General features: G+C 50.3%; 1 protein-coding gene across 4 annotated transcripts in view; it reads left to right on the forward strand.

The window, feature by feature from the left end:
• LOC122432874 (NADPH--cytochrome P450 reductase) overlaps positions 1–24,956 on the forward strand; it is a 63,581-nt gene that overhangs the window by 24,683 nt on the left and 13,942 nt on the right. For 2 of the 4 annotated variants that reach the window (XM_043455147.1, XM_043455146.1), the window contains one exon: positions 14,059–14,250. In XM_043455147.1, coding sequence (XP_043311082.1) covers positions 14,066–14,250 — 185 coding nt within the window. In that variant the 5' untranslated portion in view covers positions 14,059–14,065. Of the gene's footprint in view, positions 1–12,069; positions 12,218–14,058; positions 14,251–23,851; positions 24,126–24,956 lie in introns of those variants that run through there. The other 2 variants (XM_043455145.1, XM_043455148.1) reach the window with 2 other exon arrangements.

The following is a 24,956-nucleotide window of genomic DNA, read 5'->3' on the forward strand; positions in this document are numbered from 1 at the left end:
ACCTGTCTCCTGTCTCCTTGCAGGAGCTTCCGGGGCCTGTGTGCACACCCACGTTCTGTCCCCATGAAAGTTAAGGTTTTCGTGTCGGAAATCAAGGCGAGCCCTTCAAGAATGGTTGAAAGACTGCCCTCCTTGGGTACCAGTGTCCTGGCCTCCCTGGAGTCCTTACGGGTTCTTATCAGTAGGGTTTTTTGTTTTTGTTTTTTTTTTACCATTTCCTCCCCACACCGATGGGGATGCAGTGTTTTGTGGAGTTACTCCCTCTTCCCCAGGTTAGCATGCAGAGGGCAAGCTGCAGAGGAATGCTGAAAAGAAATTGCTTTGTGGAAAATAATTTGAAAGTGAGTCAAGGGTCCTAAAAATCTTTATTCCCTTTGATTCAGAAATGTTTCTAAGATATATTTGGAAACCCTATTTTAAGCAAATAATCAGAGGTGCACAAAGTTTTATCTTGAAAAGGTATCAGTCGTCATGTTTATCATGGTGGTATTTGTAATAGTGAAGATATCCAGTAAGCTGCTGTGTAGTCATAGGCTGGAAGAACATTTGAGATTTTTATAATGTTCACAATAAATGAAAAAAGCAGGACAAAATTATTTGTAGTATAAAACCAATAATGTTAAAAATAAATATATTTTATAGTACACATGTAAAAAAATGGGTGGGACAGAAACAGGCATTTGGGTTGTGTTTTCTTTCTGTTTTTTAATTTAATACATTTTCTTCAATAAGCTTGTATATATTTTAACTTATTTTTATTTTGAAATAGTTTCAGATTTACAGAGAAGTCGCACAAATAGTGCAAAGAATTTTTGAATACTCTTTACACAGATTCCCCGAATATTAACATTTTACTTTATTATTTTCTCTCTTTCTGTCTCCCTTTTATTATTAATATTTTACTTTTTGGCTGTCCCGTGAGGCAGGCAGGATCTTAGTTCCCTGACCAGGGATCTAACCCTCACCCCCTGCAGTGGAAGTGCAGAGTCTCAATCACTGGACAGCCAGAGAAATCCCTCTCTTTCTCTTTTAAAACTGAAGTGTAATTCACCTGCATCTCTGTGTTAGTTCCAGGTGCACAACACAGCGATTCAGAATTTCTCTATCTTACCAAACGATCCCATGATCAGTCTGGTAACCGTCTGTCACCATGCAAAGACATTACAGTATTATTGGCTCTATTTCCCATACTGTGCAGTTCATCCCTATGACTCATTTATTTTGTAACTGGAAGTTTGTTTATTTCCCTAAACTATTTCATTAATCACTATCCCCCGCCCCCGCCCCCGCCCCTTCCTTTCTGGCATTCAGGGAACCAGTTTGTTCTCTGAATCTATTTCTGTTTTCTTTTTTAAGATTCCACAAATAAATGAAATATATGGTATTTGTTTCTCCATCTGACTTATTTCACTTGGTATAATACTCTCTAGATCCATCTGTGTTGTCACAAATGGCAAGATTTCATTCATTTTTATGGCTGAGTAAATTTCCATTTTATACATATACTATATCTTCTTTATCCATTCATCTGTGGATGGGCAGTTAGGTTGCTTGCATATATTGGCTATTGTAAAGAATGCTTAGGGGTGCACTGTGTTTTTTAAAATTAGTGTTTTTATTTTCTTTGGGGAAATACCCAGAAGTGGAATGGCTGAATCGTATGATGGTCCTATTTCTAATTTTTTGAGGCACCTCCGTAGTGTTTTCCATCGTGGCCACAGCAAGTTAGAGTCCTGCTAACACTGCACAAGGGTTCTCTTTGCTACATTCACACCAACGCTTGTCTCTCTCACTGTCGTATTTTTCCTTGATCTTTTTGAGAATACATTGTACATATGGACATATGAAGTACCCCTAAGTACTTTAGTATTTCTTTTCTAAAATTCAAGGGCATTTTCTTACATAGCCATGGTTTAATAATATCAGGAAATTAAATAACACTGATATTCTATGTTAATTGTCTAATCGTAGAACTTTTTTTTCAAACTTACCACTAATGTCTTTTATAGCAAAAAAAAAAAAAAATTTTTTTTTTTCTTCGTCCAAGATTGCACTGAACTGTAACCACCCACTCTTTACTTTCCTTTGATCTGAAGCAGTGCCTCAGTCTTTCTTTATCTTTTGTGACCTTGACATTTTTCAAAAAGTCAGCCCATCTCTTTATAGAATGTCCCTCAGTGTGGATTTGTCTGTTTCTTCCTGACATGATGCAGATATGTTTCGGGTGGGATGTCACAGAAATGGCCTTCTGTCCTTAAAGCACTGTGTCGGGTGCTTTTACTTTGTCCCAGTATTGAACTTTGGTCTCTTGCTTATGGTGGTGTCAGCCAGGTTCTCCACCATAAAACTATTTTTTCGTATATAATCCTTAAGTTTATCATCAGACACTTACCCACAAGTTTTAGCACTCATGGTTCTTGTCTGAAACAGTTATTAGTCTGATGGTTGCCAGTTGGTGATTTTCTATCCTTTTCTTTACTCCTCCTGCATTTATTAGCTGGCATTTGTACTCTAAGGAGGAACTTTCCCTTCTCACTCATGTGTTTATTCATTTATTTTTTTTATTTCAGCATTGACTCTTGCATCATTCTTTTATCCAATGGGTTCTAATCTGTTGCTGACGGTTTTTATTTTGACGCTCAAGTTGTCCCAGATTTCCCAGTGGGATCCCCTTCAGGTGAACTCCTGCCTTCTTCAGACATGTCCCAGTCGTTCTTCAAGCCCTTCCTTACTCTAACACAGCAAAGTGATCCAGGTTCATCTACTGCTTTTCCTGCCCTTATTCCTGAGTCAGCCATCTTTCCAAGGAGCCCTAGTTTCTTTGGTTGGAGAATGGTGTTGAGAAGCCAAGGTTTGGATGCTAAATGGCTTCTTGCTCCTAGGATATCTTTACTTCCTCTCAGCAGACAAAACTAGGAAATACACACAAACACACACGCATTTCTGTGTTCATCTTCATATATGAATAAACCATTGTGTATACTGATATCTCTAGTTTCAGTCCAGCCCCACAGCGTTCATTCCCTGATCTCTGTTCCCATACCTCCCTCCATCAGCAGTAAGAAATCCAGCTCCTGTGAATCTAATATCATAAGTAACACAGTCATCTCCTTATAAAGAATAGACAAAGCAAAGGACCTTTTAGACACCTGCCCACCACCATCATCTTCTAGATGTTTCATAGAGGAAATCACTTTTGTATATATCCTCCTGGATCATTTTTCTGGAGAACTATCTAATTTTTCTTTTATTTCACTAGTGGTTTCATAATGAGACTGTCACTGCCTTCTGTGTTATGTATGCATAATGGCAGTATTTCAATGAGAATACCATTAGTTCCACATAACTTTTTTTTTTTTTTTAACTATTGTATAGCATCGCATTACTTGGAATGGAAAACATAAGCACCCAGTTCAGGGGCTGGTGCAGGCAGTGCTGAACTCAGTGAGAGACACAGTCAAGGAAGAAAGTCACCAGACTTTTTTTTTTTTTTCCGTAAGAAAAAGGCTTTAAAAATATTTTTCCAGTTAGGTAAATAGTACATACTCATTATTTTTAAAGAAGCAAGTCATACATTAAAAATAAAGTGGGGGAAACAATCTCCCCCCTGAGATAATATTTTGGCGCTCCTTTCACATATCTTATGCGTATGCAGGCATAAATATTTTACATCCTAGAGTACATGTGCTGTTTGTGGGTACTTATTTTTCCAGTGTAACTTACATACAGTAAAGTGCACAATCTTTAATACGCAGCTTGATGAATTTTTACATAAACTTCTCAGGAACTGCTGCCCCAGATGAGACACTGGACATTGCCCAGTATGCCAGAAGGTTCCCTTGTGCCTCCTTCTCCACTCATGACCCTTGACCCCAAGGTAACCACTGTTCTGAGCTCTGTCACCATTGACTGCCCTTGCCTCTTCTTGAAGTTCAGCCATAAATGGAATCCTTTAATAAGGTCCTCTCCTGTGTTTGGCTTGCCTCGTTCAGCATCGCGTCCGTGAGATTCATCTGTGTTACTGTGGGTAGTAGCAGTTCATTCTTTATCATGGTCATGGGTACTTATCTTTTGTTGTTTACTTCTTATCATTAAGACTTTCCATAGTAGTCACAGCTACATTTATGACAGCACATAACCCTGTGCTAGGCACCGTTCTAAATCCTTGACAATTTCAGCTTGTTTCAGCTCAGTTCAGTTGCTCAGTCGTGTCCGACTCTGCGACCCCGTGGATTGGAACACACCAGGCTTCCCTGTCCATCAACTCCCGGAGCTTGCTCAAACTCACGTCCATCAAGTCAGTGATGCCATCCAACCATCTCATCCTCTGTCATCCCCTTCTCTTCCTGTCTTCAATCTTTCCCAGCATCAGGGTCTTTTCCAATGAGTCAGTTCTTCACATCAGATGGCCAAAGTATTGGAGCTTCTGCTTTAGCATCAGTCTTTCCGGTGACTATTCAGGACTGATTTCCTTTAGGATTGACTGGTTTGATCTTCTTGCTGTCCAGGAGAGTCTCAAGAGTCTTCTCCAACACCACAGTTCAAAAGCATCAATTCTTTGGTGCTTGTTTATTCTTCAGAACAACCCAATGAAGTGGGTACTACTATTAATATTATTATAATAACATGTCCTTGTCTCTGTATCAAGTTAAAGAAGTTCCCTATTACTCCCAGTGTACTGAATTTTTTTCATCATGAATGGATGTTGAATTTTGTCAGATGCTGTTTCTCCATCCACTGATGATCACATGAGGTTTTTTAAAAAAGCCTATTGATAGAGTGAATCACATTGATGTTTGGATATTCAGCTAACCTTGATTCCTGGAGAAAACTCCATTTGATCATGATGTAGTATCCTTTTTACATTTGTGTTATTCGATTGGCTAATATTTTAGATTTTTGCATCTGTGTTCATGAGGCATGTTTGTCTTTGGTCTTCTTTTTTGTACTATCTCTGTCTGGTTTTGGTATCAGTGTAATACAGGCATAAAAGAGTTGGGAAGCCTTCTATTTTCTGTAAGAATTTGTACAGAATTGATCTAATTTCTTCCTTAAATGTTTGATATAATTAATCAGTGAAGCTGTCTGCTCCTGGAGTTCACTTTTGGTGATGATTTTAACTAGTAATTTGAATTCTTTTAGAGAACTCTTCAGCTTATCTGTTTTTCTGGTGTGAGCTCTGACAGCTCATGTCTAAGGAATTTGTCCATTTCATCTAAGTTATCAAATGTTGACATAAAGTTGTTCATAATTTCCCATGTTACCCTTTTAATATCTAGAGTATCTACTGATGTCCTCTTTTTCATTCCCTATGTTGGTGATTTATATCTTCTTTTCCTCCTGGTCATTCTGCCTGAGGTTGATCTATTTGAGAACAATGTATATATCATGAGTTCTAAAAATTCTAGTATAGTTGAGAATTTAAGGATTTTTTTTTTTAAGAGAAAACTTTTTGTTTAAAAATATTTTTTCTTATTATTATTCGGGGAAGGAATCAGAATGGCCCTTGGTAACCGATACACATTTTATTTACTTATGAAAATATTTATTTATTTAGACTATGCTGAGTCTTAGTTGCGGAATGCGGGATACAGTTCTCTGACCAAGGGTTGAACCCATGCCTTCCAGCACTGGGAGCACAGGGTTTTAACCACTGGACCACCAGGGGAGTCCCCAGACACATGTTTTAATTCAAGCTGCACCCCTCACCAGCTGTGTGACTTCAGGGGGCTGAAAGACTAGTCAACCCCCCGGGTTGCCCCTCTTCACAGCGGAAAGCCCAGGTCGGTGGGAAGCACGGACTGAGCTTGGGACTGGTGATCTTGATTAATCAGGAGAGTTAGTACTTCCTCCCCCTTCCTGCCCTTTTCAGAGTCTGTCCTGCGCCTCCTGGTCTCTCTTCCTGTCGCCTGAGTCCTTAGACTGTGGCAGATCATGTATCACTGTGGCATTGTCTGCTTTCACTTTCCATAGCTCTTCCTTAATGTGAGCTAGAAGGTGTGTGTGTGTCTGTGTGTGTGTTTCAAAGCCTTTGAAAGAAGGGAAAGAAGGTCAGGAATCCGTGTTGAAGTGTTAACTCAGGTTAGAGACTAGGGTTTTCCTCCTGGTATTGTCACCAGTCAGCTGGTTCAGCTTTATGATCGTGAACTTGGTGGGTCTGTGTCCTGGGCCCTTAGCGTGGCAGGCAGTCTGTCATTAAGCGCAGATTACCTAGCCTTGTGTTGACCCATGTCCACTGATGGGAGTGGGGCACGCCTCACCACGGTTCATTTTCTTTCTGCGCATCTTGGTCAGAAAGTTCTTCCTGGAGAGCGTAGGAACCTCCGTCCCTCCGTTACCACTTCTGCAGTCCAGGGCTGCCGCCACCTCTGTTTCCTGACCACCCAAAGCAGGGATCAGCTGCCTCTCAATCTTCTCTTCAGGGTAAACCTCTCTGGTTCCTTTCTGGTTTCTCCTGTGTTGTGTTTTGTTTGTAACCGTTTGTAACCCTGTCAGTGGGCCTTTAGTGTAGGTCCACTCTGGGAAGGCCCCGTAGGCTCTGGCCCATCCCATTCCCTTTTCTCGGAAAGGGAGGCATAGGATCTGTTTTGCAGGCTTGCTGTGTGAACATGCCCAGTGAATGGTGGCATGCCCTGCTGGGAATGGGGCGGTTCTGATGGCCCTTTGGGGGTTCTCATCACACCAACACCCCTTATTCCCGATCAGGCACTAGAGGCAGAAGCCGACCTCGGAGCAGGTCTGCCCAGACCTTGAGTAGACCAGGGCAAGCCCTGTAGCTCTGTGCTTTTCTTTTCTGTATTTGTATTTACAGTCAATGAAGGCAAAGGGGTGGTCAGGACGGTGTTGACTTAAAGATGCACATGAGAGCTGTGAGATAAGTTTTATTGGGGGCAAAATGAGGGCTGCAGCCTGGAAGACAGCACCTCAGTTCTGAGAAACTGCTCCAGAGAGATGGGGGTGGTGGGGGAGGACAGTATGCATGTGATTTTGGTAAAGGGGAAATACATGCAATCAGGCACAGATTTTTCCAGAAGGTTCCTGCTCATCTCATGAAGCTTTTTGCTAGCCACAAGGAGCAGTCATCACCATGAAGGATTTTAGTGCTTTTCTAGGTATAAGAATTGGGCTCATGAAATCAGCTCCTGAAAATGTCTATCTGAAGACCTGTCCTGCCAGTTTTTCTCCTGAGCACAGACGCCTCATTTCTGCTCTCCACCCTGAGCTCCCTTCAGGGGGTGTTGAAGGTCAGCAGCTGCAGTAGCCCGTGATTTAATCCCCGTAGGGGTAGATGACAAGTGCCGATTTGTAGTTGAGGGGGTGAGCCATATGAACTTGGCTTAGAGAAGCCCAGCCCTTCCTCCTGGGTCTCTTCTTCACATCTCATGTCAGATGTGTAGGGGCTTCCCCCACCAAACACGGCAACTGGGTGCCCTGCAATTTAACTCCATGTTGATACTGTCTACCTGGAGATAGAGTCAGATCCCATAGGGTGAGGGCGGATCCCGAGGATCCCGAGCCCAGGAGTTTCTGTCCCTGTAGACTTAGGGTCACCTTCCCAGCACGTGGCTGTGCTCACCAACCTGAAGCTCCCTGAGCCCCGTGCTTCTGGAATTTGAAGGAGGCCTCCTCCTGTAGGGATGATCAGTTATTCACTCCGTTTCCAGCCCCTCTCCCCTCTCTGGAGAAGGTGTTGGGGGCAGGGACTGAAAATTCCAAGCTTATCCCCTGGAGAAGGAAGTGGCAACCCGCTCCAGTATTCTTGCCTGGAGAATCCCGTGGACAGAGGAGCCTGGTAGGCTACAGTCCATGAGGTCACAAAGAGTTGGACACAACTGAGCAACTAAATAACAACAACAAATTCATGGCTTGGTCTTCCTGGTAACCGGCCCCCACGCAGGATTCCACTCACAGTTACATTGGAACAGAAGATGCTCCTGGTGCTTGTATCACTTAAGAAATTCCAAGAGTTTTAGGATAGAAACTCTGTGCCAGTAACAGGGGGCAGAGGCCACTATATGTATGTATATGTATTTTTTCTGTTATCTCACAGCACCCATATGAAGTCTCTTATACCCATAAATTGCCCTTGCTAACTTTTAGTAGTGTTAACTAAGTTGTACCCTCAGAATGCCCCCAGAGTTCATTGCCAAGGGCTTAGGGGATCTGTGGGTTCACACTGCTCTGGGTTCAGGCCAGGTGGCTGAGGCCCCAGAGAGACCGATAGAAGAAACAAGTGCACGTGGCTGTCTACCACTGGTTGCAGTTCCGGGGGTCAGCGGCCGTGGGACTTTGTCAGCTCCGTTTATGCTGAGTGATGCTAGCTCGCTCTTCTGCCTGCTTCTCGCCAAGTCATGCTTTCACAGATCCAGCTTCTCTGGCTGCCTTCCTCTTTCGCGTCCTTGCATCAGACACAGTGCCCGTCACATGTCTCCACATCCTACCCATAAGCCCTGTTAATCGGGGGAAAAGGCATCAGCCAGGGCGTTTGGGCATCTGCGGGGAACGTGGGCCTGCATGAGTTCTAGCCTAGGGTGCCTTGGTCATCGCTCCACGTCTGCACTGATCCTGTGGGTGCAACCACTGTTTGGGGTTACCACCCTGCCACCTGGTTCTAACCGTGCCACACCCTCACCCTGTCATCACTGCCACTCAGAGCTCAAAGGCTTAGGCACGTAGAACACTCCTTCACGTGCTGGTCTTAAGTCTCCTTTTAAAGGCCAGCCTCTTACTCACCACCCTTATACTCACATACAAATGCATCTTGTCCTACCACTCGAGTCACACTAGATTCTGTAACTACTGCTCTTTTATCATTTGTATCAGTGGTTACAAGTGAGTAACTACTGCTTTATCAGGAGGCACATGCTTCCTCCAGCTGGAACTTTTCCCTCCTTTACCTGACTGGTGGACCCTGGTCATTGTTCATACCCCAGCTCAGAGCTTGGTCCCTGGGCGACCCATCTTTGACTGTTTGGACCATCTTCCCTTCTTCCTCAGAGCTCTGTTTTCCTGTACGTGTGGCCCCTCTGTGGTTTGAAACCACTGGAATATGCCTACAGTGTCAGCAATGGGTTGGCACCCTCCATCCCCCACCAGCGTGGTGACAGAGGAGGCCTGACAAAAGAGAGGACTTAAATAAGATTTAGAGTGTTATAATACCCAAAATGCTCAGGATCCAATTAAAAAAAAATCACTCACCATCCTAAGAACTAGGAAAAATCTCAAGTTGAATGAGAAAAAGCAGTCATACAAAAGATAAAGAAGAGCCGGACAGACAGCTTAGAAGTGAAAAATATCATAGCAAAAAGAAAAGACCAAAATTCCATGGATGGCACCATGGCGGAACTGGCAGAGGAAACCACCAGTGAACTTAGAAGAGTGGAAATTATGCAGTCTGAGAGAAGCCAGAGTGATAAAACTGAGCATAGCCTCTGGGACTTGGGGACACCAAAACACACTTAGGTCATCTTGGCCCCAGACGGGGAAGGGAAAGAGGGTGGGGCCGAGAAAGAACTTCGAGACAACATAGCTGAAAAGTTCCCAGGCCTGCAGATTCAAGAAGCTGAGTGAATGGCAGACAGGATAAACCCAGAGAAAGCCTCACCGGCCTTGTGTGGGTTTAAAAGGACACTCTAGCCAGAGGGGAGTGTGTTCCATTGCTCTTTTGAGCAGTGGTCTCAGCAGGCTGCGTTGGGGAGGCCCTGACTTAACGCTCAGGCTCTGGAGGATTAGCTGTTAGGCAAGAGCAGGCTTGGTTTCCCTGAGGATTCTCTCTCTTATCTTGAAGAACCTTGGCAGAGGTTTGTGACCCTGAGCAGCCCCTCCCCCCGCTGCAGCGGGGTGGTGGGTGGAGGGGTGGTCCTGGGCTCCCTGGAGGCAACAGTGCCTGCTTGCCTGGGTGATGTGCACAGCAAAGGGGTCGCGTAAACCGCTCGCTGGCTTCCTTCCTTCCTTCCTTCCTCTTGCTGCATTCATGCCAACTCACTGTGATGTCAGCGCCAGCTCAGTCGATCAGTTACTGACGAGAAGTTACATACGGTGAGAGCAAAGCTGCCAATACTTTCTGGAGGACGATCTGAGACATCAGGTGTTGTCAACAGCTGGATGGAGAAAGAGCCCTTCTCTTTTTGCCACGTTTGTCCCTGCAAAAGCTGACTTAGCTCTTGCCACGTCCTTGGCCCTGGGTGGCCAGCGGTTTGTTCACCCTGCTCTGCAGGCTGTTGGGCTGCCCCGGGGACTGCTGCTCAGTCGCCTCCGACGCTCTGCGACCCCACAGACTGTAGCCCTCCAGGCTCATCTGTCCATGGGTTTCTCCAGGCAAGAATACTGGAGTGGGTTGCCATTTCCTACTCCAGGGGATCTTCCCAACCCAGGGATCGAACCCACATCTCTTACATCTCTTACATTGGCAGGTGGGTTCTTTACCACTAGCACCACCTGGGAAGCCTTGGCATTACTGCCTTTGACCGTCAGCATCAGTGGGAATTGGCTCATTGGTGCAATCAAAAGGAGGAATAGCACCTATCTATCTATGCCCGTTTCCATATGTACACTGTCTTAATGATAAAAGTGAAAACTTAGGTACAGACCTACCTAATATATAATAAAAGATTGAATCAGACCTGCTCTGTTTGAGGTGGGGGAGACTTACTTGGCTGGTCTTTGATGAACCCCGCTTTTTTCTGTGTCTAATTTTTACATGTATAAACATGAAAGCTTCCTTCCTGCCCATAAGGGATTTGCCTAGCTGGCGACAGGCCTGTGGCAAGAGCCTGGTCTGGTTAAGAACTTCCTCTATTTTCTCACAGCCTTTTTATTTTCTTCTGTTGCTGACAGATGTTGCTTTTGGCCCCATGAGCTCTGTACCGTTTGGTTTTCCTGCTTCCCACTAAGTGCAAAAGAATCAATGATGGAAAGGTAGCGTGCACAGGGCTCCCAGCGTCTCCCCGAGGGCCTGTGGGGACGTCAGACTGTCCATGGTCAGCCCCCCACACTTGGAATGGAGAATACCTGCCAGGCAGGATGGTCAGATCTCTTCCACCTGAACGTTTCACATGCAGAGCAGAGTGGTTTTGTGCAGCGGGGTCTCGATTCCCTGACCTTGCTGAGGTGCCTTGGGGCGTCATTGCTGGTGCCCAGAGGTGCTCAGAGAGACTCCACGTCTGTGCCCCCGAGCGCAGCTTGGGGTGTTTCTCAGTACCAGTGTGAGGTCGTCTGCATTCCTTTTGACACTCTGTGTCTTTGCAAAGCTGGGATTTTGGAAGTTGTTGGGATCCAGCTACTCCTAAATGGAACTCTTTAGTATGTCTATTGGTCTAGGGATACCATTTACTCAGATGCCAGGGGCCTAACCAGCCGAGGAAGTCTGGGGACCTGTGTCCTGGAGGATCACTGCATGGGCATGCTCCCAGCCCCTAAGTTCTTTTCAGTCTGCCGTCTTCATGTCAGTGGTTTATGCAGTTGATACATGCTGTGTGTTTTGGTGAATTCATTGACCTTTTTCATTCCATGAGAAGTTTTTTCCAGCCCTAGATGATGTGCTATGGCACCCCACTCCAGTACTCTTGCCTGGAGAATCCCATGGACGGAGGAGCCTGGTGGGCTGCAGTCCATGGGGTTGCTGGGAGTCAGACACGACTGAGCGACTTCACTTTCACGCCTTGGAGAAGGAAATGGCAACCCACTCCGGTATTCTTGCCTGGAGAATCCCAAGGATGGTGGAGCCTGGTGGGCTGCCATTTATGGGGTCGCACAGAGTCGGACACGACTGAAGCGACTTAGCAGCAGCAGCAGCAGATGATGTGCCAAGCACCGTGCCGGGAAAGGGTGACACCCCCCCCACCCCACCCCAGAAATGACGGTTGAGCCAAGGTCTGAGGACTGAGTGGGGAGCAGGGAGAAGGAGAGCACCCCAGGCCCTGGTCAGGGCCCTGGGGGCAGGGACGCAGGCTGGAGAGAAGGGCAGGTGGGTTTGTGTACACCTCAGTGGGACGATGGTGGTTAACAGCTTGTTCTCGGCTTCAGCCCCCAGGCACGTGGCTCTGATCCTAGTTGGGAAGCAGGAGGTGAAGGTTTGTCCTGACTTCCTCCTTGCCAGCCCGCCAGCCCTTCCTTCTCACCACAAGCCAGATACCCAGATGTCTTGGGGGGACTGTTCGTCTCTCGGGAACTGGGGACAGAAAAGAGAGACATGTGTCCACTCCGTCCCCTCACTTGGGTGAGTGGCGAGCAAACCTCACCCCCCTGGAGCCTCCCGCCCTCCGGTGGAAATCAGATGGTCTCCAGGGTCCTTTCCTCCACCCTCTGCGGCTCTGGTCTGTCTGACATTTTACATCTCAGGGTCAGAGCTGTGGAGACCCCAGGTCTGAGTGCTGTGGTCGACTTGCGCGCGTGGCAAGAAGCAGTCATTTAGTTTTGTGGGTGTCAGTGACCCCTCGGTAAAGTAAGGGGGCCGGGCGGCCTGAGTCAGAAAGGCGGTGGGACAGGAAGCTGGCAGTCATTGCCGGGGGCTCTCCTGGGTCAGCACGTCAGCCCTGACGGGACCCCCAGGCGGGCTCCAAAACCATAAGGCCAGGTCCCCTCCACAGCAGAAGTCTCGGGGGCACACCAGACACCACTGCCAGGTCGGGTGGAAAGACGTGACTAACCCTGAGTAAACATTCATTGTGTTTATAAGTCAGTTCTTTAAACAGGACTTCTGGGTACTCGAGTTAAGACTGTCTTTTCACAACAGATATCAAAAAGGGTGAGCTGAGGTGATCTCGGGAACTCAGCCCCTGAGACCAGCACCTCGGATTAGTGACCAAGCTGAGAAGCAGGCTGGAGGGCCGCCCTGAGGGGCCCGCTCCCAGCCCTCAGCTGACCCGGGGCCCCCCGCCCCCTCCACCGTGGTTCCCGGAGGCAGTGACAGCTGATGGAAGTCATGTGTGAAGTAATTGCCCACTGCCCTCCTCCTGAGCTGTGACTCAGGCGTTTCTGACTGAGCCTGGAGCCATGGTTGTGCTGAGAGCACGCCACTGGCTAGGAGCAGTGATTGCAAAAGGGCGCAGGGAGATTGCAGAGCCGGCCCGGCCTTGGTGACAAGAGGCAGAAATGCGCCGCGTGAGTGTCTGGGCCTCTGCTGACTCACCTGTACACACCTGCGAGGTTTCAGTGGTGGAAGGACCAGTCGAGCCCTTCTCCAGGGGACTAAATAGGTTGGTGTGGGGGGAGTCCCCAGGAACACCATCTGGGAAGTCAGTCAATTGGTGTGTGTGGGGGGGTTCCCCCAAGACCACCGTCTGGCTCGGTGATTCAGCAGGACTCACAGGACCTGGCAGAGCTGCTTTACTCCCGTCATGGTTGACTGTGGCCGCGGGAAACAGACCGAAAGCGCAGAGGAGGACTCGAGACGACAGTCTAGTAGGAACTGGCAGAAGCTTCTAGGTGTTCTCTGCCCGTGGGCGGACTCTCCACTGGGAGTCACACGACATGCTCCGCCGGTAGCCACATGTGGCCACGTGTCTCAAGTGCTGCCAGCCGGCGAGGCCCCCTTGAGCCTTGGCGTCCAGTATTCTTACTGAGAATCAGTCTCGAAGGCCTGGGGCTCCGCCATGTCTGAGCTCACCTCTTGAATCTCCAGCACCCCAGAGGTCCTAGCAGTACGATGTGACTCAGAGCCCCAGGTGTTCCCCTAAACTGCACCATTAACATAAACCGTCTGGGTGACCCAAGGTCTCAGGTATGCGAAGACATTCTTATCAGGCAGCACATTCCAGGGGCTCAGAGGTTATTTCCTTGGAGCTCTCCAAGGGCAGGTCCCTGAAGACCTGTGGAGCGTGCCAGGTTCGGGGCATCCCAGTCCTGGTTCCAGCCTGTGCCCTGGTGCACCTGGGGCTAAGCAGGCACCGCGCGGGTTGCATGCTTGCTCAGTTCTCATCCCAGCTGCAGCTCCGGCCCCAGGGCTCTGCCTGTTGCTTGTAGCCCTTGGGGTGTGCAGCCCAGACCGAAGTCTTCAGGGGGCTCCCCAGCAGGCCCCAGGCGGCCCTGGCTGACATCTGTCATTCTTTCTCTCGACAGATTCCTGATGAACATGGCAGACTCCAACATGGATGCCGGCACCACCGTGTCTGAGACGGTGGCTGAAGAAGTGTCCCTTTTCAGCACGACGGACATGATCCTGTTTTCTCTCATCGTGGGTGTCATGACATACTGGTTCCTCTTCAGGAAGAAAAAAGAAGAAGTCCCCGAGTTCACCAAGATTCAGACCACGTAAGTGACAACGCTCAGGGTCCCCCGCAGAGCACGTCTCTGCCATCCTCCTAGCGGTGCTCAGGCAGGAGCGAGCCGGCTGAGAGGGCAGGGGCCCCTCGAGCATCTTGGGTTTTGCCTGGTTGGTGGGCTCTGCTTCTGGTCTAGCTTCACAAGCCCTTCTGTTTGCGTTGCACCTCACGTTGGTCAAGGTCCTTTGATGCCTGTCTCGTATTCAGGCGTCACAGGAACCAGTCAGAGCAGAAGTCACCGCGCGCCGTCAGTAACCTGACGCTCTGGGCATACCACGTCCTTAGCACAAGGCAGCCAGTTAACATCTCACTCCAGGCCCCCGATCGTGCCTTTCGAAAACACACGGGCTTACCGAGGCACCATCCTCAGAGCCAGGGCGCAAGGTAACCGGTCCTTTTGGGATTCCCTTGCATCCTTTTCACTGTCGACAAGGAGAGACTTGCAGTTTGATGCTGCCTTAGCATGTCCTTATCACCTAACAGCTGCTCATTTCTCTTTTTATTTTATTTTTTAAAATTTATTTAATTGGAGGATGATTTCTCTTCTCTTTTTAAATGAAGAGAGGAGCCTGGAGCTTAGCATTTGGTTGCGGTCGGAGGGGGTGGTGGTGACAGCATGAGGGAAAGCTGCTTTTTTCTCCCCGACCCTCAGTGCTCAGACTGAACGCGTCTCTGACCAAGCAGTCCTCCAGCTCTCTGGACCCCAGCTGGGTGTGACGCTGTCTCCTGAGTTAGCATCAGCTCCCCAGGTTACGGGCTCAGCCCCACAGGAGCGCCCCCCACCCCCTCAGTCCAGGTGCCAGCAACCACCTGGGTCAGAAGTTCCCATAACCCCCTGCTTGGGTTTGATTAATTTGCTAGAGGGGTTCACAGAACTCAGGAAGACATCATTCTCACTAGATCACCCGCTTAGTGTTATTTAGCAAGAATGAAAGGAATCAGAAACAGCCAGATGGAAGAGGCTCAGCGCAGGGTGTGGGGGAGGGGTGTGGGGCTCCCCGGCTCCCCTGCCCCTCTGGGCTGCCACCTGCCCAGCCCCTCCATGTCGTCAGCAGCTCCAGGACGCTCCAAACCCCATCCTTTTGGGTTTTTGTGGAGGTTTCGTTGTGTGTGCATAATTGATCAAATCATTGACTGTTGGGCATTAATGCAGCCTCCAGGCCCACTCCCCTCCCTGGAGGTCAGTAACTCTAAACGCAGCGAGCCCACCCTCACGGGGCTCTTGTGGGTGGCGTCTGTGGCATCAGCCCACTCCAGCCCTGCCACTCGGCGGCTGCTTAAGTGTTTGTGTCCCAGAGTGTGTGTACCGAGCACTGCGCTGGACGCCACAGGTACGCGAGTTTGGCCTTTATGTTGAAGAAGCTAAGAAGTCAGGACGTGGAAATGTACTTTAAAAAGTGGTTCCTGAAACACTTTCAGCTCAGCAGGGTGGGTGGCCTTATCACTCACGATGGAGGGAGAGGTGAGCAGGCGGGAGACACAGGCTCTGGGGGTCTCTACTGAGGTATCCCCTCTCGGAAAGGCCAGAAAGTTGTGCTGTAGGAAGGGGGCCATGTTCCCAGACTTCAAGTGCTTTGCCAGCAGAAGGCCAGAGTTGGGCGGGGAGGCCTGGCAGGTGCGCAGAGGCCAGCCTGTGCCCCTGCAGCTGGACAGGTACATTCCTGGTGTGGCAGAGTATTCTTGGTGAAAAGGTATGGCACTCAAGAGGACCAGTGCCCAGGTCCCAGTTTAAAGGGGCCCTGCGCCTGCTCATCTGTAAGATGCAGGCGTGTCCCCACCCCTGCCCCCGAGGGACGCTGTGCCACGAGAGAGCCTGGAGCCTCCATTCTCCCGTTACGGGGTCCCTGGGCTCACTAGATGGACTTGAAACAGAACTCCTAGACCTCACAGATTTGTAGACTCAAATAGTTTCTCTTTGCCAGAGTGCTGAAACTCTATTTCCCTCTCATAATCCTAAAATTTTCACCCTACGTGTTTCAGTCCCCTTCTTGTCCCTCATGGTATCACGCTGAATACCTTGTGGCCAGGGTCCTACGTGGGCACTGTAAGGAGAAACTGTCATAGAGCAGTGGTTAGGGTCTGGGCCTTGACGGTGGTTATGAAGGTTTGAGTCCTGACCCCACCCCACCCTGTATTAGTCTTGTGACATTTGCCCTCGCTTAATCTTTTGAAGTTTGTGTCTTCAGTTATAAATTGGAGATAACCGTAGAACTGACCTCATATGGCTGTAAAAATTAACCGACATACTCTGTCATAGAGCTCTTTGCCCAGCTCCTGGTGCTTGACGAGCCCTCATCATTAATACCATCTCCAGTCTTACAGGAACCTTCTAGAACACCATCATTACCCTGTCTTGCAGAGAAGGAAGCTGAGGTGCTAGCGATCGAGTGTGCCCAAGGTCACCTAACTTAACAAGAAGCAGAGCTGTTTTTTTTTTTAAACCCAAATCTACAGATTCCACAGCCCCCATTTTTCCCCGCTTTGCCAGGCTGCCTTCTGTCTCTTAGGACGTGGTTAATATCCCAATTTAAAGGTGAGAGAACTGAGACTCAGAGAGGTCACCTCGCTGATACACCCGGGCCACGAGGCTGGCCTCCTGCTGTGAATCCCTCCATGGTGTCCCTACCCTCGTGTGCTTCCAGTGAACGCAGGTGTTTCCAGTCTCAGCTCGGTGCCTCCCTCACCCACCAGGCCCGCAGAGAGCCAGTGGTGTGGGGACTGTCCACAGCCCACGGCTGGATCAGGAGTTCTCACTGATTCCCAGTGCCTTCCAGTTGGTCTTTTAAGGCCTTTTCAGGCCGTCACCACCTGGGATAGTGAGTCCAGACCTTTGGGATGTTTTTTAAAATCCAAGCCAGTGGGAGCGGCTGTGTCTGACAGCAAGCACAGGATGCGTGTCCGCAGCCCCCTGACCCTGGACTTCGGGGTGCAGGCAATCCCCAAGGAGCCTCCATGTCCGCAGGTGAATCTCCCAGGCATGCTGGCCTCGGGGCGGCCCTCACCACAAGGCTGGATTGGGCTTCGGAACCTCAGGAGCCCAGGGAGGGCTTCAAGGAAAGGTCAATTCTAGAAGGCCTCTGTGGTATTTTTCATAAGCTCTTTATTGAACTGCATAACATGCAGACATAAAAGTGCACAGATCTTAAGCACATGGTTTGATCATTTGTCACAAAAGGGACATAATCATGTGAGAAACTTCCCCCACCAGTCTCGGCCCCAGGTCGCCTGCTCTCCTGACTTCTCATTGACAAGTGTCAGCTGTGTCCCGGGATGTGTAGCGTTTGGCCATTTTTCCTGAGGTTTCTCCATGTCATGTGTAGTGATAGTTCTCTCGTTATTATCATTACATGGCGTTCAGCTGTGGGAGTAAACCATGATCTACTCACTTCCGTCATGAAGGCACTTTAGATTGCTTCAAGCCTAGGGCATTGTTACCAGCGGTCCCGCAGGGAACACCTGTATAAGTGGACACGGTTCCCATGTGGACGTAGCTCGGTTGGGTGTGTGGTGGACATGGACGTGGGGTCAGAAGGAAGGCTCATGTGTACCTCTGTTAGATACAGCCAGTTTTCCAGCCTGCGAGTACCAGCTTCCAGTCCTGCCCCCAGCATGCAGGGGTTCAGTTGCTGCCCATCCTCACCAAAACCAATACTTTCGTCAATTAAAAAATTTTAGCCTTTCTAGGGAATTCCCTGGCGGTCCAGTTTTTAGGACCTGTTGTTTTCCTTATCAGCGCCTGGGTTTGATCCCTGGTCAGCAAACTAAGGGGTTTCTGGTTTCTCCTGCAATGCAAGAGATCCAAGTTTGATCCCTGGGTCAGGAAGGTCCCCTAGAGGAGGAAGTGGTAGCCCACTCCAGTATTGTTGCATGGAAAATACCATGGACAGAGGAGCCTGGTGGGCTGCAGTCCATGGGGTCGCAAAGAGTTGGACACAGCTGAGCAACTAAACCACCACCACCACCACTACAGCGAACTAAGACCCCACAAGCTGCATAGTACAGGCAAAAAACAATTTTTTAATTAAAAAGAAAAAACAATAAAATTTTAGCCATTCTAATGGGCATGTAGTGGTACCTGTTTTAATCACGTTTCAGTGATTTTTCGTGTTTACTGGCCACTGAGGTATCTTTTGTGAAGGTCATTCAAGACTTTGCCCATTTTTTTCTTGTCAGGTTATTGACCTTCATTTGTCACAGTTCTTCATGTATTCTGGATCCGAGTCCTTTGTTAGATATTTACGTATTGTCAGTATCTTTTTGTAATTTGCCTTTTAAACTCTCTTAATAGTATCTATCTTTTTGTGATCAGAAGTTCTTAAACTGGTCCAATTTGTGAACTTTTGGTTGGCCTTCACATTTATGGTTAATGCTCTGGTGTCCAGTTTAAGAAACTTTTATCTTATGGTCATGGAGCTTGTCTTTTGTATTTTCTTCTGAAAGCGTCACTCTTGTAGTTTTTATCTTAGATCTGCCATCCAGCTGAAATTGATTGGGTATCCGCAAATTGTCAGGGCCCTTTGAGATTCATTTTTTCCTTTACGAATATCCATGTATTCAGTCCAGCACCATTTATTACAATAAAAAAGGTCATCCTTTTCTCACTGCATTAAAGCATCATCACTGTGGCTATAAATCAGGGGACCAGATAGATGGGGGTTGACTTCTAGACTCCTTGTTCCGTTGATTTGTTTTCTGTCCTCTCCCCAGTACCACACTGTTCTGTTTTCTATGATTTTATAGTAACTGTTGACTTGGCATCTGGTAGTCCAAGTCCTCCAGCTTTGTTCTTTTAAGATTCTGTTGGCTTTTGGGGGCCCTTGGCATTTCCAAATAACTTTTTTTTTTTTTTAACTTGGCCAAAGCTCAGCTTGTGGGATCTTAGTTCCCCAACCAGGGATCAGACCCTGACCCCAGCAATGAAAGCGCAGAGTCCTAACCATTGGACTTGTAGGGACTTGCCTCCATGTAACTTTCAGAGTCAGTTTGTCAATGTCTACCAGAACAAATGAAACAAAAAAACCCTGCTGGGATTGGATCGAATCTCTCAATTAATTGGCCTCTTCCAGTATTGAGCCTGAGCCTTCTAATCCGAGAACCTGGTTTTACCCCCCTGGGGAGGTGTTTTGAACAGTTTACAGTAGCAATTAAAGACTTGTAATAGAGAGCAGTTACAAGCAGCGCATCCTCATGGTAATAATCCCTCTTTCATCTCTACTCTCTCTTACTCCTCCCCCTTTGCTCAGCTTGTACCTCTGGGCAGAGCACTTGGGGCCAGGGCAACTCCCAATGGGGGGACCCCAGGGTGGGGTCTGGAGCTCAGGGGGCCCCTCTGTGCCCGCATGCACTTTGCTCGCACATATAATACAGCCTCCTTCCTGTTGGGTGGGAATTTGTTCCTTTCCTCCTCCCATGGTGCAGAGGTAGTGTCCCATTCCTGTCCTGTCCTCTTTCTGGGTCTCCAGCTCAGCCCTGTCGGAGTGAAGATACTTGGAGAAAGGCCGTTGACTTAGTAAATGCTAAAATCTGCACGTGTGTCTGCCTCTCCGGCAAACTGGCTCACAGGCTGGGTGTGGCTTACATTTTTTTTTTTTTAATTTACAACATTGAAAGCCCTAGCAATTTCACTTAAAACTTACTTCTACATAGCCTTTTTTGAAAAACGGGGAGGGGGAAAAAGCAGCCCAGAGGACCCAGCCATGCTGTGAGCCCACCGTGACCACGGCCAGCAGGGGCTGGGGCTGAGCAGGGCCACCCATGTCAAGGGGGTCTGCACGGCAGCCTGCACCCCCAACCAACCCCGGCCGTGCTCCCCTCGGCTCTGCTCACAGCCCTGGGAAGCCCTCACCCCCGCAGCCTGCTCCTCTTGTGGCGCCTAAGAGTGCTTTCAGGAGAAACAAAGCTGCTTCTTACGGAACGTTACAAGCAAACACCGAAGCATGGAGGGGAACCCATGCCCCCGTCACCCAGTTTCAGCAGCTCTCCGCTCCTGGCCATTCACCACTCTTGCCAGATTATCTTAAAGCTGGCATATGATTTCATCATTAGTCCTGTAACTCATATGAATTATGAATAAAGAAATCACATGATTTCATAGGAAATTAGAAATATCTCCTGTGAAACTATACGGAAACCTGAACGAGGAGAATATTTCAGTTCTGTCACATTCGAGGACTTCCCCTTTCTGAACCTAACACACCACCTCCCTCCAACCCCTTCAAGTCCACATTGAGTATCATTGGATACTCGGCCAGCATTGTTCATTGTTCCCTGAGTGACTGAGCCGTTTTTTTTTAAACCCTTTTTTTTTTTAAAGATTCAGGATCTAAAACCATACATCACAATTGATTACTCAATCTTTCAGTCTGTCTTTCAGAGGTGTCAGGTCTACATGCAGTAAAATTCTTTTTTTTTTTTTTTAATATATTTCATTTATTTTATTTGGTTGCATTGAGTCTTAGTTACAGCATGTGGGATCTAGTTCCCTGACCAGGGATGGAACCCAGGCCCCCTCCATTGGGAGCACAGAGTCTTAGCCACTGGACCACCTGGGAAATCCCCCAAATTCTCCTTTTTTAAAAAAAAATTATTTTGAATTGGAGGATAATTGCTTTGCAGTATCATGCTGGTTTCTGCCATGCACATTCCCCTTTTTAAAGTGCACAGTTTGATGAGTCCTGACAGGTGTGTGCAGTTGTGTAACCAGTGTTATGGTCAAGAGAGAGGACATTCCGCACCCCAGGAAGCACCTCCACCCCAGGTCCCTTCACAGCTGGCACTCCCCAGCCCCCACCTCTGGCAACTGCTGATCTTACTTCCGTCCCTGCAGTTTTGCCTTTTCTGGAAAGTCATGCTCATTGGGACTGTGGCCTCTTATGCCTGGTTGCTTTCCCGTCACACGATGATAGGTCTCTCTTGGTCCGAGGGCTTCATTCCTGTGACTCCCTCACAGTATTTTTTGTTGAAGAAACCAGATCATTTGCTTCCCCAAGTTTCCCGCGGTCCAGATTTTACTGACTGCATTCCACTAGGGATTGCTTCTGCAAAGCCACAAAGGAGCTCGTTTTCCTCCGTGACCTTTGTTTGACAACTTGCTCTCAGCAGAAAGGCCAGGAAGACCAGGAGTCGAGGCCACCAGCACCATCTCTGACCATTCTCTATCTCTGAGTGCTGTCATGCCTGCTGACTCTGCACACCCAGCTTAAGGCCGCCTTTCCCAGACAGGGGTCCTTGGCTCTGGAAATGCAAATGGGTTTTACAAAGAGCAAAGCACGAGGAAAGGCTGTGGAGGGTGGACCGTGCCCGAAGCCACCTGCATCCGTGGGGGACATGGCGAGGACGTGGGCTCAGGACGTTCACGCCACGCCTGTGCTCGGAGTTGGGGGTTTTTCGATGCCACCTGACCACGAGGGACCACTCCTGGGATTGGGGAGGTTTCGCCATTCTAGCCAGTGTCCCAAAGCTCAGACGTGACCTGTCTGGGAAAGCGATACAGGGCCGAGTGTCAGTGGACCTTCTGACCTCACTGGGCGTCACCCGGGCTCTCGTGCTGGTGGCTTCATCTCTGGGGGCCAGGCACCAGGGCGCAGGGACACGGGGCATCCTCAGGCCCTCACGGGTAGGTGGGACACACGAGGGTGGTACAGTGGACAAGGCTCAAACAGCCCGAGGCACCACTGGGGGGGGCGGTCAGCAGGGAGGTGCCCCCCAAGCTGAGTCTGGAGGCTGAGTAGGAAGCCAGGAGAGGGCCGTGTGTGCTGACGCCGGGACTAGGAGAACAGGGCCTGCTCTGGGGAAGGCGCATCCTGGCAGGGCCTGGGTGTAAGTCACCAAGGGAGTCGGGGGTGGTGAAGGGAGCCGAGATAGGAGAGCTGAGGCCGGGGAGGGGCCCGTGAGGCCTTGGCGTTTTATCTGACCCTTATGGGGAGCCGAGGGGAGGGCTGGTGCCAGGGCAGCCCCGAGAGTCATGGTTTGTGTCCGGTCCTGGGACGCAGTTTGGAGAGGATTGGAGGACGGTCATCGGGAGGCATCCTGCTGACCAGGGCCCATGGTGTCCGCCGGGGGGTCCACCAGGGGAACAACACCCCCCCACCCCAAGGCTCAGAGCACCCTCAGTGATGGAGGAATCCCTGGGAAGGGCAGTGAAGTGTTCACGGGGACCGCCGGGGCAGCCGGAGAGATGCAGCCTTGCTCTGCTGGGGGCGGGGGAGCAGACCCAGGGTTCCTCTGAGCTTTCCTGGGCCTGGAGTTACTGCTTAAGCCCCAGGCTTCACTCCCCTCCAGAGTCAAAGGGGGCAGAATCCTTTCCCCCTTCCCGGTGGGGGTGGGTGGGGCAATTACCTGAAGCAGAAAAGGAAGTGGACAGGAGTGCTCTGTAAGCAGGGGTCCCCCCCTTTCTTGTCTCTGACCCCTGGCCTCCCACACTGCTGCAAGCTCCCACCTGCCTCGCCGCTTTCTGCCTGCAGTGGTTCCCGCTCTGGGCCCAGGCAGTGGAGAAAGCTGCTGTTTCCTGTTTAAGCTCCAGGGAGCCACTTTGTTTTCACCCTAGGCAGCTTTTCCCAACCATTAGCTTTCTGCCATGAGGCTCCGGTGGGTTTGCCGCCTTCCACCACCTGCTCTGCCACCATCGGTGTCACCCAGCACTTGGCCCTTCTCCCGGCCTGCCGCCCTGGGGCCTGAGAACTTGTCGCTGCCCATGAGGCTCTGGAAGGGAGCCACTCGAAAGCAGCTGCCCCACATGTCGCCGGGAGCAAGGGAAAGTCTCAGAAGAAATCAGTTCCGCTTTGCTGAAAATTAAATTTCAGAAACCCTTCTGAGCGTGGCCTGGGACTGGAAAGAGAATGAATCACGCCAGCCCTGGTGGTTCATCTTGGTCCAAGTGACTCAGTGTTCTTGTCCACCCTCCCTCTGGCCAATCCAGTCCCCCCACCACCCCCGCTGTAGTTGACCTCAGAAACCAGAGACACTTCTGCTCCCAGTTTGGGGGTGGGGAGCCTAATTGGAACCGTTTGTGCTCCGGAGTCGTGTGGTCTCAGCCCCGCGCCTGGGCTAGCCGCAGCCTCTCCTGATGGCCGTGTACTTGGGTGCCTTCAAAGGGGGGCTCCCCACGTGGAACCATCTTAGCCCACCCTGCTGGGCGTCCCCTGCACTGCAGTGAGGGGCCAAGATGTGCTAGTTTCACGGACCCTCTACCCCAGGTGACTGGACCCAGGGTCGTAGGCTGTGTCACCCACAGTTCTTTGGTAGGGAGGGAGATGGGAGTCAGATGTAATTTAACAGGATCCCAGGGCGGCCGGCAGCAGGCTCCTTTATGGGGACGCATAGCAACCTGCTCCACTGCCTCCCAGGGTCCAGAGGAGCTTTGTTCAGCCTGCACGACTTCATTTTTTTTTTTCTTAAAGTGGAAAAGGGGGAGGCTGTGGGGAGAAAGGGCTCTGCTATAAACAGTTACCAAGGAGACCCCAGCCGGGGCTGGGGAGGTTTCCTCCTTCCCTTGGTCCATACAGGAGGAGGAGGGGTGTGTGCCAGACGCAGGGGCTCATGGGAGGCTCCAGCCGGGAGTCCCGGTTCCTCCCCGCTGGGCCCGCCAGATGCGGCCGCTCTCCCAGGCTCTGGGATCGGAGGCAGCAGGGGCTCGGCGGGGCTCCCGAGAGGACCAGAGTGTCTGGGAGGATGTGCGGCATCCACGGGCCGGGCTGCCCACCTCCAGCACTGGTAGAGAATGGACGGGGCCCGACCTGCTAGCTGCTGGCCCCCCGCACACGTCCAGGGGTGCAGCATTCTGCCTGACCCCGCAGTCCAGAGCAGCTGGGCATGAGAAGCCATGGGGTGCGCCTACTCAGCTCATCAGGACGAGCCCATCCCGAGGTCAGTTCCGGACAGCGTCCGGGCACCCCCACTGGGGTGTGGAGGGAACTTGCTCCCAGGCAGGGACGTATGGAGGCATGAAGAGGGCACGGCCTCAAGGGCCCCTGGGGGTTCGCTGGGGCACGGCCACCCTGGACCCCGCGGTCCTGGTTTGCAGGCTGCCTGTCTCTGCTTCCGAAGAAAGCGGTTTAGACCAGAAACCAGGAGGGCCGCAGTCTCCCTACCCACTCCTCGCCCCATGAAAGATCAGGTTCCGAGTGCAGATCCCGGTGCGGAGCGGTCAGGAGAGGGGAGACCAGCTGAGGGTACCCAGGGGTGGCCCTGCTCAGGGCCTGGCAGCCAGGTGTCAGCGGTGGGAGCGTGAAGAGCCTGCCCCGTGTCGAGCAGTGACTGGAGGCACGGACAGGGTGTCCCCCTCCTCCTCGGGTTTCCCGTCCCCCTTGTGGCTCTGTGGGCGTGATCTTTCCCCAGGGGCTGAAGCTGAGGACAGTGCTGGCCTTCAGAAGTGCACGCCTGTCTCAGGAGCACCCTTTTCCTGGGGGTGGGGGCTCCTAGCACCTCGTGCCTGCCCTCTGACACCCCCAGCCAGACCTGCATAGAGGGCCCCTCTCCCCTCCCTGCTGGCCTGGAACACCCCCCTCCCTGCAGCTGCATGGGGAGCTCCCCATCCTTTGCCCTCCTCCCCAGAGCTCATCACTGCTGGCTGCCTGGGCCTCATCCAGGAGCCCCTCAGCTGCTGCGGCTTTCCCTCGCGGGAACCGTTTCCTCCCTGAGACTAGAGCCCAGTTCTTCCTCAGGCTTTTCTTGTCCCTCCAGGCACAGGGCCTGCTC

Source organism: Cervus canadensis, chromosome 32, assembly GCF_019320065.1.
Source record: "Cervus canadensis isolate Bull #8, Minnesota chromosome 32, ASM1932006v1, whole genome shotgun sequence".
Taxonomy (NCBI): Eukaryota; Metazoa; Chordata; class Mammalia; order Artiodactyla; family Cervidae; genus Cervus; species Cervus canadensis.